Source organism: Mandrillus leucophaeus, unplaced genomic scaffold (genome assembly GCF_000951045.1).
Source record: "Mandrillus leucophaeus isolate KB7577 unplaced genomic scaffold, Mleu.le_1.0 Scaffold360, whole genome shotgun sequence".
In the NCBI taxonomy this organism is placed as follows: Eukaryota; Metazoa; Chordata; class Mammalia; order Primates; family Cercopithecidae; genus Mandrillus; species Mandrillus leucophaeus.
In genome coordinates this window covers 3,228,781-3,241,488 of record NW_012103810.1, presented here as the reverse complement: position 1 = coordinate 3,241,488, position 12,708 = coordinate 3,228,781, and the positions used below count along the sequence as shown (strand labels likewise).

General features: G+C 54.4%; 2 protein-coding genes across 4 annotated transcripts in view; both read left to right on the top strand.

Moving 5' to 3' along the window:
• Positions 1 to 4,054, top strand: part of CAPN5 (calpain 5) — a 64,583-nt gene extending 60,529 nt beyond the window's left edge. The window contains exons 14-15 of the mRNA XM_011989744.1: positions 311 to 447; positions 1,601 to 4,054. Coding sequence (XP_011845134.1) covers positions 311 to 447; positions 1,601 to 1,783 — 320 coding nt within the window. The 3' untranslated portion in view covers positions 1,784 to 4,054. The remainder of the gene's footprint in view (positions 1 to 310; positions 448 to 1,600) is intronic.
• Positions 4,055 to 6,174: 2,120 nt separating this feature from the next.
• The window catches only part of MYO7A (myosin VIIA), an 86,890-nt gene continuing 80,356 nt past the window's right edge, over positions 6,175 to 12,708 (top strand). For 2 of the 3 annotated variants that reach the window (XM_011989740.1, XM_011989739.1), the window contains exons 1-2: positions 6,181 to 6,399; positions 8,490 to 8,553. In XM_011989740.1, the coding sequence (XP_011845130.1) occupies positions 8,536 to 8,553 (18 nt within the window). In that variant the 5' untranslated portion in view covers positions 6,181 to 6,399; positions 8,490 to 8,535. Of the gene's footprint in view, positions 6,400 to 8,489; positions 8,554 to 12,708 lie in introns of all 3 variants that reach the window. The other variant, XM_011989738.1, reaches the window with a different exon arrangement.

The following is a 12,708-nucleotide window of genomic DNA, read 5'->3' as shown; positions in this document are numbered from 1 at the left end:
GCCCGGCCATGGGAGTAGCCTTTTTCCAGGCTGAGAAGATACAAAGCCTGATGAAAGGGGGTAAGGGAGAAAGGTGCTCCGGGCAGAGGGAGCAGTGTGGGTAAAGCTCTGGAGGCTGGAGATGGCCAGTGCACCGCTGCTGGCCAGCCTGTCTCTGGAAACGGAGGGGCCTTGAGGTGGGTCAGGCTCCAGTCTCTCTATCTGAATAACTGAGCCAGGTGGGTATCTCACCTGCAGATATCTGTCCCATCCAGGCCCTGCCGCAGCCCCCGCCCCCACCCTCACCCCATCTCCCACTCCCTCTCCCTAGGGGCTAACTCTTACGTAATCATCAAGTGTGAGGGGGACAAAGTCCGCTCGGCTGTGCAGAAGGGCACCTCCACACCAGAGTACAATGTGAAAGGCATCTTCTACCGCAAGAAGCTGAGCCAGCCCATCACTGTACAGGTGAGCCCCTGGTTCCAGAGGCCACCCCCTGGGCTCCCAGCCTGAGGCTTCCCCACTCACAGAGACAAGCCCAGGTGGAACACCCTCTGACGGGGACCCAGGCATGCTGGGCTCCAGCTGTCTGTTCCTGACCCCTGGTGTGGCTTTGGGAGCTCTCTTGCCACTCCAAGATCCCTCTGTAGGTGGGTTAATTTGATTCGTTGGTGTGGTCCTGAGATCCAGCAGGGTTAGTCTCCTGACTAGGGACAGCAGTCATCTCTGCTGACCTCACCCTCAGCTTTGGGAACTGTCCCCCCATTCCCCCATGGGGGCCCCACCTGGAAAGTGGCACTGAGCCGCTGTGTGGTGGGTGTGGCTATTTCCCAAGAGCCTGGGGCAGGGCATAGAAAGCCAGTGTCCTCGCACGGCTTCCTTCTCCTCTCAGGCTGATGTAGCCTGGGGATGATGATTCTGAACTCAATAGTAGGGAGCTCTCTGGCCCGCAGGCCTTGGTCAGCATCTCTGTCAATGAGACAGCATCTGTAAACAAGCATTTGGGGCCCCCTGGGGGAGCCACTGTGGCTTATCAAGTTTTCTTAACACTGGGTCCCACTGGATCAAATCACAGACCTGTATGTCTCAGGGCTGGAAAGACCCCTAAGGGCAGCTGACTCAACCCTCATATTAAAGATGGGGAAACTAGGGCAGTGGGTGTATCACTTGTCCAAGTTCACCCAAGATCACTAGCGGAGCTGATAACAGATTTCACTTTATGCATGGGAGGGAGCTTAGTTAGCTGAGGAGCCTGAGGCTGGAAGGGGCACCACCTTGCCCATGGTTCATGGAGAGGCAGACAGCCCAGGGCCCCCGATCCTCAGCCAGGCTTGCACTTCAAGGCCCTGCCACCACCACCAGCACTCCCCATAGACCTGAGTAGAGGGTGGAGAAGTGAGCCAGCTTGCACCTTGGGCTAACACGTGGGACTGTGCTCAGCCATGTCCCCTGGGATACAGGGGCACACCAGGACCAAGTGGCAGACCTGTGGGCTTCAGCCTTGGGGCCAGGCCATGCCTGCCACCCCCTGACAGAACAGGTTCCACAGTGCTGCCCTTGCTTCCTACTTTCTGGACTTGGAGGTAGCCCGCCCCTCCCATGATCCTCTGTCTCTTCCCAGGTCTGGAACCATCGAGTGCTAAAGGATGAATTTCTGGGCCAGGTGCACCTAAAGGCTGACCCAGACGACCTCCAGGCCCTACATACCCTCCACCTCCGGGACCGAAACAGCCGGCAGCCCAGCGACCTGCCAGGCACTGTGGCTGTGCACATTCTCAGCAGCACCTCCCTCATGGCTGTCTGACACCTGCCCACCTACCTGGCTCCAGCAGTTCCCACTACCATCTGCATGTCCCCACTGGGCCTGGGTCTAGCCTGGGAGCCAGGACACTGGGGTCCTTTTCCCACTCTTCCATTGACTTGCTGTGTGACCTTAGGAAGTCTCTGCCCCTCTCTCAGCCTCAGTGTCCTGAGGGCCCCAAAGCATTCCCTTCTCGTGGAGGAGTTTCCTTGCTGAGATTTCAAATAGTCCTCCCCACCTCAACTGTCACCACTGCTAAGGGACTCTATCCGTTGAAAACGTTTTCCTAAGGCCCTGCTGTCTGCCGAGGAGTGCCAAGAAGATGTCACTTGTTTACACACAAACTGCCACATCCCCAAGCCCCATTCTTGCTCCTTGTGTCTTAGGCCCAACCCAGCCTCCCAGACCCCACTTTCCCCATCAGCAATACCTGGTGTTGTCCCACCTTGAAAGGACTCTTGGCTCCTGCCGGGTTCCTGCTCAGGCTGGAATTGGGAAAATATGCAGGTGACATTTGTTCATTCTCTAATCCTGTCCACTCATCCATCCATTTCCTCAATGGAGATTTGCCGAATGAATAAATGACACCTTTGAGGCCCCAGGTGAAGCGGGGCCCTCCTCCGGCCTCTACCTTGGGCCTCGCCTCTGTCCTCAGGTCCTCTCAGAGGCAGATACCCAGGGGAGCTGCAGCTGCCTGCTCATTCTAGCTTCCGATTCCATTCCCAGCCCCTGGGTTAAGGTCCCTGGAGAGGTGGTATCAGTGGGGGTGAGGAAGGGCGTCTTCCTGACTCCTCTGCCCCATGCTGGAAGGAGCATGCCTGGGTTAGTGGGCCAGAGGCCAGGCAGGTGGAGGGGCTTTGGGGACCAGAAGGGGAGAGGTGCTCCCAGAGCCTCTCTGCTGTAAGACCCCAGCTTTTCCTGAAAGACAGGACTCTGGGGTGTGTGGTGCCAGGCCTACCAGAGTCAGGCCACCCACTGGGCTTGGCAGGAGATAGGGAGCCCCATCACCTGACCACAGCCCCCCACCAACATTCCCCCAAAATGCAGCCTAGGAGGCCACAGTGCTCTTCTTCCTGCCCGGACCAAAATGTTCCTTTTAGTCCTCAATGTTTTATATTATTTTTGTGTTGAAAACCTCAATTTTAATCAGGGGTTTTAAAAGAAAATTCAAAGTCTGAACCTCCATTTTTCTTCTTGGCTCCAGTTTTGCTGGTCCTTTGGAGAACTCTTCGTAAGCGTTGGCGCCATGACCCACTTGGGATCTCTTCTGTGCCCTTCTCGGGGTTCCAGACCAGGTGTAGCAAATGAAAAAGTGCAGTTAATTCAAGAACAGGAATTCCTGTGTCCTTGCTGGGAATTCCTTTTGGGAACTTGACTTTTCGACTCCAGATCCTGCTGTCTGGATCAGTGTTCTGGCTGGAGGTGCTGGATTCTCTGACTTTGCCTCCTCACTCTGTGTCTGGCTCTGCTCCTGGGTCTTGGCCCTGGGCCATATGAGGGGCCAGGAAATGAACAACAAGGAGGACAAGAGCATTCTTTCTTGAAAGCCGGGACTTCCCCTCAAGAACCTGGGCCTGGGGCCAGGACTCTGCATGACTGGGAGCAAGTCACTTAAACCTCCTGTGCCTCAATTTCCCCCTTCTACAAAGTGGGGCCAATGATTCTTGTGTGTCAGCACTCTTACTACCAAGTGCTGAGTAAGGGCAAAATAATACCCCTTTCTCTATGTATCTCTGTATGCACACACACTAGATATATATATGTTCATGTAATCACCACTTCTCTATGTCTATTTCAAATCAAGGCTCTTGAGTAGGAGAAGTGAGCCAGCTTGCACCTCGGGCTAACACATGGGACTTTGCTCAGCCATGTCCCCTGGGATACAGGGGTACACCAGGACCAAGTGGCAGACCTGTGGGCTTCAGCCTCGGGGCCAGGCCATGCCTGCCACCCCCTGACAGAACAGGTTCCACAGTGCTGCCTTTGCTTCCTGCCCCTTGAGGTGGGCCAGGCTGGCTCCTGGCTATTGCAGGGATCTCTGGTCCCCAGGAGACCTTGGGGGCCAGGCAGGTAAGGATCAGGGGAGGTAGGGGAGAGCAATTACTTTGTTCACTGTATGCACCCATGGGGGCCTGGGAGTCCCCATTTGCAGGTGGGTGGGGTCTGCAGCCCACACTACCCAGACCTGGGCTTCCCTCTTCTCAGGATCCACCACGGGGTTGGGGGACAAGAAGCCTGTTCTAGTCTCAATAAATCTTATCACAATTCCAAAAAGACTTTCCTGTGTCTCTCTGTCCCTCTGGGGGGAAGGGACAATGGAGGAATATTCCCCAGGCCTGGGCGACTGTCCTCTGGTCAGAGGGAAGACCCCGCTGCCTGCCTGGTGCACCTGTGAGCTGAGATTGGGGGGATCATTCAGTCATTCCTTAATTCAGTAGATCTGTACGGGGCTGGCTTTGTGCCAAGGCCTGTCCTGGACACCTGGGATGTGGGGAACCAGACATAGCAATCACTGCTCTGGAACAGTCTACAAACGAGCAGGGAGCACAAAGACATACTCTGGTCATGACAAACTACACCACACATTACTGATGGGACAGTGTGGGCCTGCTGGGTTAGAGACCGCCTACTCCCTGATCTGTGCGTGAAGGGCTGGGAAGAGGAGATGGGCTTTCGGGGGCACAGGAAGGTGTCGGGGGACCAGAGCAGAGGCTACTAAGGGCAGACGCAGGCATCTTGGGCCAGGAAGCTGGTGTGGTGGTGGGAAGCAGCAGGGTTGGGATGATTCTGAAAGCAGAATGGATGACTCAATGGAAAACTGGACTTGGGAGACAGGGGGTGAGTGCAGTGTGAGGGCAAAGTGAACTGAGATGCCTCGCTTTCTTCATGGGACTGAGAAATGGACGTTGCAAATCGTGTGATCTGCTTGGCATAGTGTCTGGTTCATAGCGTGGCTGAGCACAATGTAGCTGTCATCCTGGTGTTTGGAGGCCACCCTGTCCCCCACAACCTGCTCACCTCTCTGTCCCATCCCCACAGCTCACTGCATTTTGTCCTTGCTGCCAGCCGTGTGCCATGGGCTCCCCTGTGCTCCCCCGGGGTCTCATTTTCCCACCGTGTAGGGCTGACACCACTGGCCCTGCCTAGCCTGGGAGTATGGAGAGGGGGGACTCGAGGAGTGGCCAGTACTAGGTTTCGGCAGCAGGTGTAAATCCTAGGTGGGGACTGTGTTCCAGGGACTCCTGGACTCCTGTTAGGCCCACCAGACTAAGGGGCAGACGGCATCCTGGGGTCTTCCTGGGTCAGGGTCGTCGGGTCTGAGGGGACCCAGGCCCTAGCAGAAGCTGCCTCCTGTCACTTCCCAGCGGTGCTCAGCCCGCCTGAGGGAAGCAGCGGGGCAGTGGGGCCTGTGACCAGCAGGCGGCGCTGGCGAGCTATAGCGCCCCTTTGAGCCCCCCAACCCACTTTCTGGCTGGCTTCCCTGCAGACACCCCAGTTATGGGGGCTAGGGACCCAAAAGAGACATCCTTCTGCCACTCAGAGCTGCCCTGGAGAGGTGCACGATGGGGCTGCCGACAGGTGCGTGGCCACCGAGGGTGGAAAGGAGAAATTGCCAGGTCCTGATAGGATCCCGGGAGGTCTCCACCCTCGACAACGCTAATAACTAAGACCTGTGCTCCTCTTTGTTTGGTTCCGCCCACCCCTTTAAATCACAGATTTCACTTCAGTTTGTATGTGTCGCTGTCACATGTGGGGTGGCTCCTAGTCAGCTGGTTTGGCAAAGTTTCTGGATGATTACAGAATAACATGTGTCCCCAACCCGCAGAGCAGGTTGTGGGGGCGATGTTGCATTGACCAGCGTCAGGGGACACACATCAGAGGCAAGGGTGGGTGTGCAGGAGGGAGAAGGCGCAGAAGGCAGGGCTATAGCTCAGCACTCTCTCTCCTGCCATGCTCTGCCTGACCGTTCTCTCTCTCAAACAGCCAGGTCGAGGAGGAGGAAATGGGGCTGGAGGAGGGCGGCGGGCTGAGACCCCAGCTCATCAGAGACTAAGTCAGGATCACATGGGGTTTCCTGCTCAGGTGCTGAGACAGCAGGCCGTGTCCTGCAAACAACAGGAGGCACCTGAAGCCAGCCTGGGGTGCCCAGGCCCAGGTGTGGTGCATTCAGCAGCACAGCCAGAGATAGACCCCAATGACCCTGCCTCCCTGTCGGCAGCCAGTGCTCCGAACAGAGCCCTGAGCAGCCTCTGGACATTAGTCCCAGCCCCAGCACAGCCTGTCCCCCAAGCTGATGTCACCGCACCCAGACCTTGGAGGCCCCCTCCGGCTCCGCCTCCTGGGAGAAGGCTCTGGAGTGAGGAGGGGAGGGCAGCAGTGCTGGCTGGACAGCCGCTCTGGGCAGGAGAGAGAGGGAGAGACAAGACACACACAGAGAGACGGCGAGGAAGGAAAATATCCAGAGGGACGCCCAGAGCGAGACTCGGAGCCAGACAGAGGAAGAGGGGACGTGTGTTTGCAGACTGGCTGGGCCCATGACCCCAGCTTCCCGAGTCCTCCGTGCAGGTGGCAGCTGTACCAGGCTGGCAGGCCACTGAGAGTGAGCAGCTGGGCCCCAGGTAAGGATGGGCTGCCCACTGTCCTGGGGCGTTGGGAGGGGTTTGGATGTGGAGGAGTCATGGACTTGAGCTACCTCTAGATCCTCTGCCCTGCAGCCACTTTCTCCTGGGACTAGGCTTCCTGCCACCCTTGAGGGCTCAGTCACCACAGCCACTGAACGAAATTGTCCTAAGCCTGGGAAGATGGACACGTGTCCCCTGGAGGAGGGAAGAGCCAAGGGGCATGTTGTCCATCACATCTTCTCTGAGCTGGGGCTGGGGTTAGGGGCATCCTGGGGCCAGGGGACTAGACGTGCTGTGGTGGCAGAGAGAGAGAAGAGTCCGTTCTCTCTCTGTCTCCTTTGCTTTCTCTCTGACACCCTTTATCTCTATTTCTGGATAAGTCACTTCCTTCCTCTATGCACCAAATGTCCCATCTGTGAAATGGGAGTATGAAGCCCCACCAGCCGGGGTTGTAGTGGGGAAGAGGTAAAACCAGGCATAGACATAGAAATATAAATACAGCCTATGGCCGCTGTGGTCAGTTGGAAAAGAAATTAACTTGAATGTGGTCTAGTTCTCATTTTTAGAAATAAAATGTATGTCTTGTCATTTTAACATGTGGCCCTTAAATTCCATGCCCTCACCACTCTCCTCTGATCCACATCCCTTGGAGCCCCACATCTCTAGTGAGAGCACTGGCTCTGCCCCCAGCCCTCATGGCTCATGCTGGCATAGGGCGCCGGCTCCACAGCCTGGGCACCATCTTCAGACAAGCGCCCAGTGGCATTTGCCTGCTGGCCCTGTGGAATCCACACCCCTACCAGGCACCCAGACTAGTTCAGGTCTCTGGAAGGACCGTGGGTTTGCTGTGTCCCAGAGCTCCAGGGCAGGGGTCAGGGCTCGGGTGTCAGGCGGTGTCATGGGCAGAGGATCGAATGCCCCGGCAGCTCTGAATGGTCCCTTGTGAAAAATTGATGCGCATTCTAGGGGACAGGTTGGGAGCCAGAGGGGCCTCACACCAGGGCCTGTAGGCTGGGGCTGCCTTTTAAGCTCCTTCCAGAGCCCATCTCTGGGCCTGGCCCTGTGCTGGGCAAGGCTGGAGACAAGGCAATGTCTCAGACCCTCTCCCACCGGCTACATCCCACCCTGGATCAACTCCCCAACTTTGGGGGCAGAGGTGGGACAGATCCTTACCCTGACAACACAATGCATATAGTCAAAATGGGATAAAGGGGAATATAGAGGCTCTTGGCAGCTTTGGGGTGGTCAGGGAAGGCTTCTTGGAGGAGGTATCATCTGAACTGAGCCATGAACCATAGGTGGAAATTCACTAGTCAAAATTTCAGGTAGAAGGGCCAGTGTGTAAAGGCCAGGAGATGGCAAGAGCTGGCGTTTTTCAGGAACAGTGAGTCACTGAGGATGTCCAAGTATAAGGGTATGAAAGGGAGTGAGCAGTGAGAGAAAAGACTGAGGCATCAGCAGGTGCCAGACTATGCTGGGCGTGGGGGGCCCAGGTGCGGTGCATTCAGCAGCACAGCCAGAGACAGACCCCAATGACCCTGCCTCCCCGTCGGCAGCCAGTGCTCTGCACAGAGCCATCCTGAGGGCGGTGGGTGCTCTTGAGAGGTTTCAGGCAGGGTGTGCCGTGAGCAGGTCATGCCCAGCCCATGACCTTCCCCTCTCTCAGGCTTGTCCTTGTCACCCACATTCCTGGGACAATCCCTAAGCTGAGTGCCGGAGATTAAGTCCTAGTCCTATATTTGCTCTGGCTAGCTGTGTGACCCTGGGCAAGTCTTGGTCCCTCTCTGGGCCCCTTTGCCATAGGTCCCTGGTGGGGCCAGACTTGCTACTTTCTAGGAGCCCTTTGGGAATCTCTGAATGACAGTGGCTGAAAGAAGAATTCAGCTGCTCTGGGCAGTGGTGCTGGTAACGGTGGCTGAGGCTCAGGTCACGCAGGTTGGGCAGTGGCCAGAGGGAGAGAAGCCAGGGAGGGTTCCCTCGAGGGAGGAGGAGCTGGGGCTTTGGGAGGAGCCCAGGTGACCCCAGCCAGGCTCCAGGCTTCCAGGGCTGGCCTGCCCAGAAGCATGACACGGTCTGTCTCCCTGCAGAACTGTGCCTGGCCCAGTGGGCAGCAGGAGCTCCTGACTTGGGACCATGGTGATTCTTCAGCAGGTCAGTGCTCCCACCTCTTTGGGTGGCCTGTCCTCCCCATCCCATATCCCCTCTTCCATATGCTTACCCGTGGGACACCCTCCCCAGGGTGTTCTCTTGGAAAATTGCTAGACTTCCAAACCCAGCCCTCCAGGCCCAGTCTGACACCTGTTCCCTCTGATGTGCTGGCCGGGGTTTCCTTCTCTCACTGGCTCACCCCATTGGGCAGAAATGATTTTATTTACAGACATCTCTGGATCCCAGGCAGTGGAACAGCATGTGCAAAGGCCTAGATGTGGGAAGGTCCCTGGGGAAGAGGAGAGAAGGTTGGCAAGGCTCCCAAAGCCAGGCCACAAAGGGCCCTGAGCCCAACTTATCCTTAGGGCCTTGGGGAGCAGTGACTGGAGGGCGGGGGGTGACATGGCTTGAGCTGGAGACCCCTGGGATTTTATGGGAAGTAGCAGAGGTGCTACCCCGAGCTGAGTCCTCCAGCCCCCCTTCCTACTGAGGGCCACAGTGGCCTCTGACCCTCAGTCCTTCCCCGTGATCAGTCTGAGGCTCTAATGAGCTCCCGGTCTCCAGAGCGGAAGCCAGGAATGTGGGCCCTGAGCCAGGTGGGCCTGGCAGCAGGCTGTAGGGCTTGTGGGGCTGTGTGCTGTGGGGGCTTGGCCAGCAGCTTCTCGGTCTCCAGGGTCACCAGAGGCCAATGGCTCAGCCTTGCCTGGCCACCCTGAGGCTGCATGGTCCGGCATGTTTGCAGATGAGTGTGTGCGTGTGTGTCTGTGTGTGTGAGTGAGAGGCAGGCTTCAGGGCAGCATCAAGACAGACATTCTTCCATCCTAGGGGCTGGAGGAGACCCCCTCTAGAGCCCCTTGGCCTGAGAGACTGTTCAAATGCCCATTAGAGATGGGCAGGATCTAGGAGAGGAAAAGTCCATTTGCTGAGTGTTTGCTGTGTGCCAGGGCCTGGGCCCCCATAGCCCTCCAGGGGCATCCTCCCTCAGGAGGCCTCTGAGGCAGGCCTCTGGCTGAAGGGACCTCCTCACCACCCCCTTCCTTCCTGCCCCTCTGAACGTTGACCCGCTTCCGGCTGTGGGTGGTCTCTGTGGGGAGCGAGTGTCTTGTAGGTGAATGCCTGCTCTGCCTGCCCTCAAGTAGGAAGTACACTCAGCTGCTTCCTTGGTCCTGAAGAAAGCCCAGCCCTGGTGAACCAGCCAGCTCTGCAGTTGCACAGACCAGACCCAGTGGGCTCCAGCCCAGGCTTTGCTACTGATGAGTGGGAGGGCCTTGGGTACGTTACACAGCCTTCCTGAGCCTCAGTTTCCTCATATGTAAAATGAAGATTAAAAGCCTCTTCTCCCACAGCTGCTGATGCGAGGCTAAAATGCCACGTGGAGCTCCATGAAAATGCTTCCTCCTTCATCTGCTTCCCTGGTCAGCCCTCTCTTCTCTTCCTGCCGCATCCTTCCCTGTCCTGAAAGATCCACGGAGCACTTGGCTTCCTCTCTTGCCTGACTGACTTCTACTCAGGCTTCAGTGTGGTCTCTGCTTCCTTTGGGAGGCTTCCCTGCTCTGCAAACCCCGAGCCTTGTCCACAGTCCTCCTTCTTTCTCTGCCTACCTGGGGCTTCCTGATGAGTCCTGGACAGGAGGGACAGCCTTCATCCTGTTTCCCATGGATCTTTCAGGATAGGGAAGGAGCTGGCAGGAAGAGAGGAGGAGAGAGGCAGACCGGGGAAGCAGATGAAGGAAGAAGCATTTTCATGGAGTCCCAAATGGCATTTTAGCCTCACAATGGCAGCTGTGGGAAAAGGGGGTTTTCTGTTTGTTTGTTTGTTTGTTTGCTTGTTTGTTTTGAGACAGAGTCTTGCTGTGTCACCAGGCTGAAGTGCTATGATATGATTTTGGCTCAGTGCGAACTTCGACTCCCTGATTCAAGCAATTCTCCTGCCTCAACCTCCTGAGTAGCTGGGATTACAGACACATGCCACCACATCCAACTAATTTTTGTATTTTTAGTAGAGATGGGGTTTCACGATGTTGGCCAGGATGGTCTCCATCTCCTGACCTCGTGATGCACTCACCTCAACCTCCCAAAGTACTGGGATTACAGGTGTGAGCCACCACACCCAGCCGGAAAAGAGGTTTTTAATCTGCATTTTGCATATGAGGAAACAGGTTCAGGAAGGCTGAGTAACGTGCCCAAGGCCCTCTCACTCATCAACAGCAAAGCACAAGATGGATCCCACTGGGCTTGGCCTGTGGAACTACAGAGTGGGTCAGCTCCCCGGGGCTGGGTTTTTTTTCAGGACCAAAGAAGCAGCTGAAGCGTACTTCCTGCTTGAGGGCAGGTAGAGCAGGCATTCACCTACTATTCCCTGCCTTGGAGGAGTTCCCAGACCAACATGGGGAGACAGCTTAGAAACCTAGGAAAGGCACCTGTGACTAAAACTGTGACAGTGAGTCCCCAGGGGGCACAGGGATGGGAGGGTGCCTGGGAATGGGAGAGGCTTCTGTCCTCCCTGGGAGAGGGTGGACATGGAAAGCCATGAGACAGCTGCTGCAGTCCTTCATGAACATACAGGGACTGAGGTCTCAGGGAGAAGGACTTGCCCGGGGCTGCAAGGCCAGCTGGTGCCAGGGCTGGAATAAGAACTCAGAGCTCTGTAGTGCACCTGACTCATGTCTTTAAGGACCACAAGGAGGGCTTCTGTGCTTCAGTATGTCATGATTCCCGGCTTCATGATGGGACCAGGGCAGGGACTCTGCTGTACTTGGCCCAGATTTGTGGGCAGAGGGAGGTTTGGAGGTAAATTGGTGGGCTGTTGGTAACAGTTGGATTGATGCTTTTAGTAAAATATAATGTCCTTCTTTGTTTCTTGTAATGATTTTGACTTAACATCTATGTCCAATAGTATAGTCATCCCAGCTGTCTTTTGGTTACTATTTGCATGGAATACTATTTGTGTGAAATCCTTCTACTTTTAACCTATTTGTGTCTTTGGATCTAAAGTGGATCTCTTGTAAGCAGCATATAGTTAGATCATGTGGTTGGTTTTTGTTTTCTTTGTTTTGTTTTGTTTTGATCCATTCTGCCAATCTTTACCTTTTGGTTGGAGAGTTTAATCCATTTACATGTAAAGTAATTACTGTTAAGGAAGGACTTCTGCCATTTTGCTATGTTTTCTGTATGTCTTATATCTTTTCCTCCTCAATTCCTCATTACTGCTCTCTTTTGTGTTTAATTGACTTTTTTTTTCTAAAGTACTGTTTTGATTCTCATTTACTCTTCTGTGTATTTTAAAAGTTTTTTTTCCTCAATGGTTATTCTTAGGTTTACAAATAACATCTTTTTTTTTTTGAGATGGAGTTTCACTCTTGTCGTCCAGGCTGGAGTGCAGTGGTGTGATCTCGGCTCACTGCAACCTCTGCCTCCCAGGTTCAAGCAATTCTCCTGCCTCAGCCTCCCAAGTAGCTGGGATTACAAGCATGCACCACCATGCCTGGCTAATTGTTTTATTTTTAGGAGAGACAGGGTTTCACCATGTTGGTCTCAAACTCCTGACCTCAAGTGATCTGCCTGCCTCAGCCTCTCAAAGTGCTGGGATTACAGGTATGAGCCACTGCACCTGGCCTACAAATAACATCTTAAATCTACAGCAATGTAGTTTGAGTTAAGGCCAAATTAGCTTCAATAATATCTAAAAATTATGTTCCTTTATAGTTTTCTCTCTCCCCCTTTATGTTGTTTATTGTCCAAATTGCATCTTTGTACATTGTGTGCCAGTTAACATAGATGTATCATTATGTTATACATTTATCTTTTAAATCACACAGAAAAGAAAGTAGTTACAGACCAAAAATACAACAATACTGTTTTTTGTTTGTTTGTTTAAGAGATGGAGTCTTACTATATTGCCCAACCTGGAGTGCAGATGCTATTCACAAGTGCAATAGTGGTGTACTACAGCTTTGAACTCCTGGGCTCAGGCAGCCCTGCTGCGTCAGCCTCCCAAGTGGCTGGGAGTACAGACACCCTATCTCTGTGCCTGGTCAAATATGACTTTTCTATTTATCTATGCAAGTGTGTTTACCAGTGTTCTTTATTTTTTTTCGTATGGCTTTGCATTACTGTGTACTGTACTCTAATTTTTTTGCCAATTTTTTTTTTTTTTTTT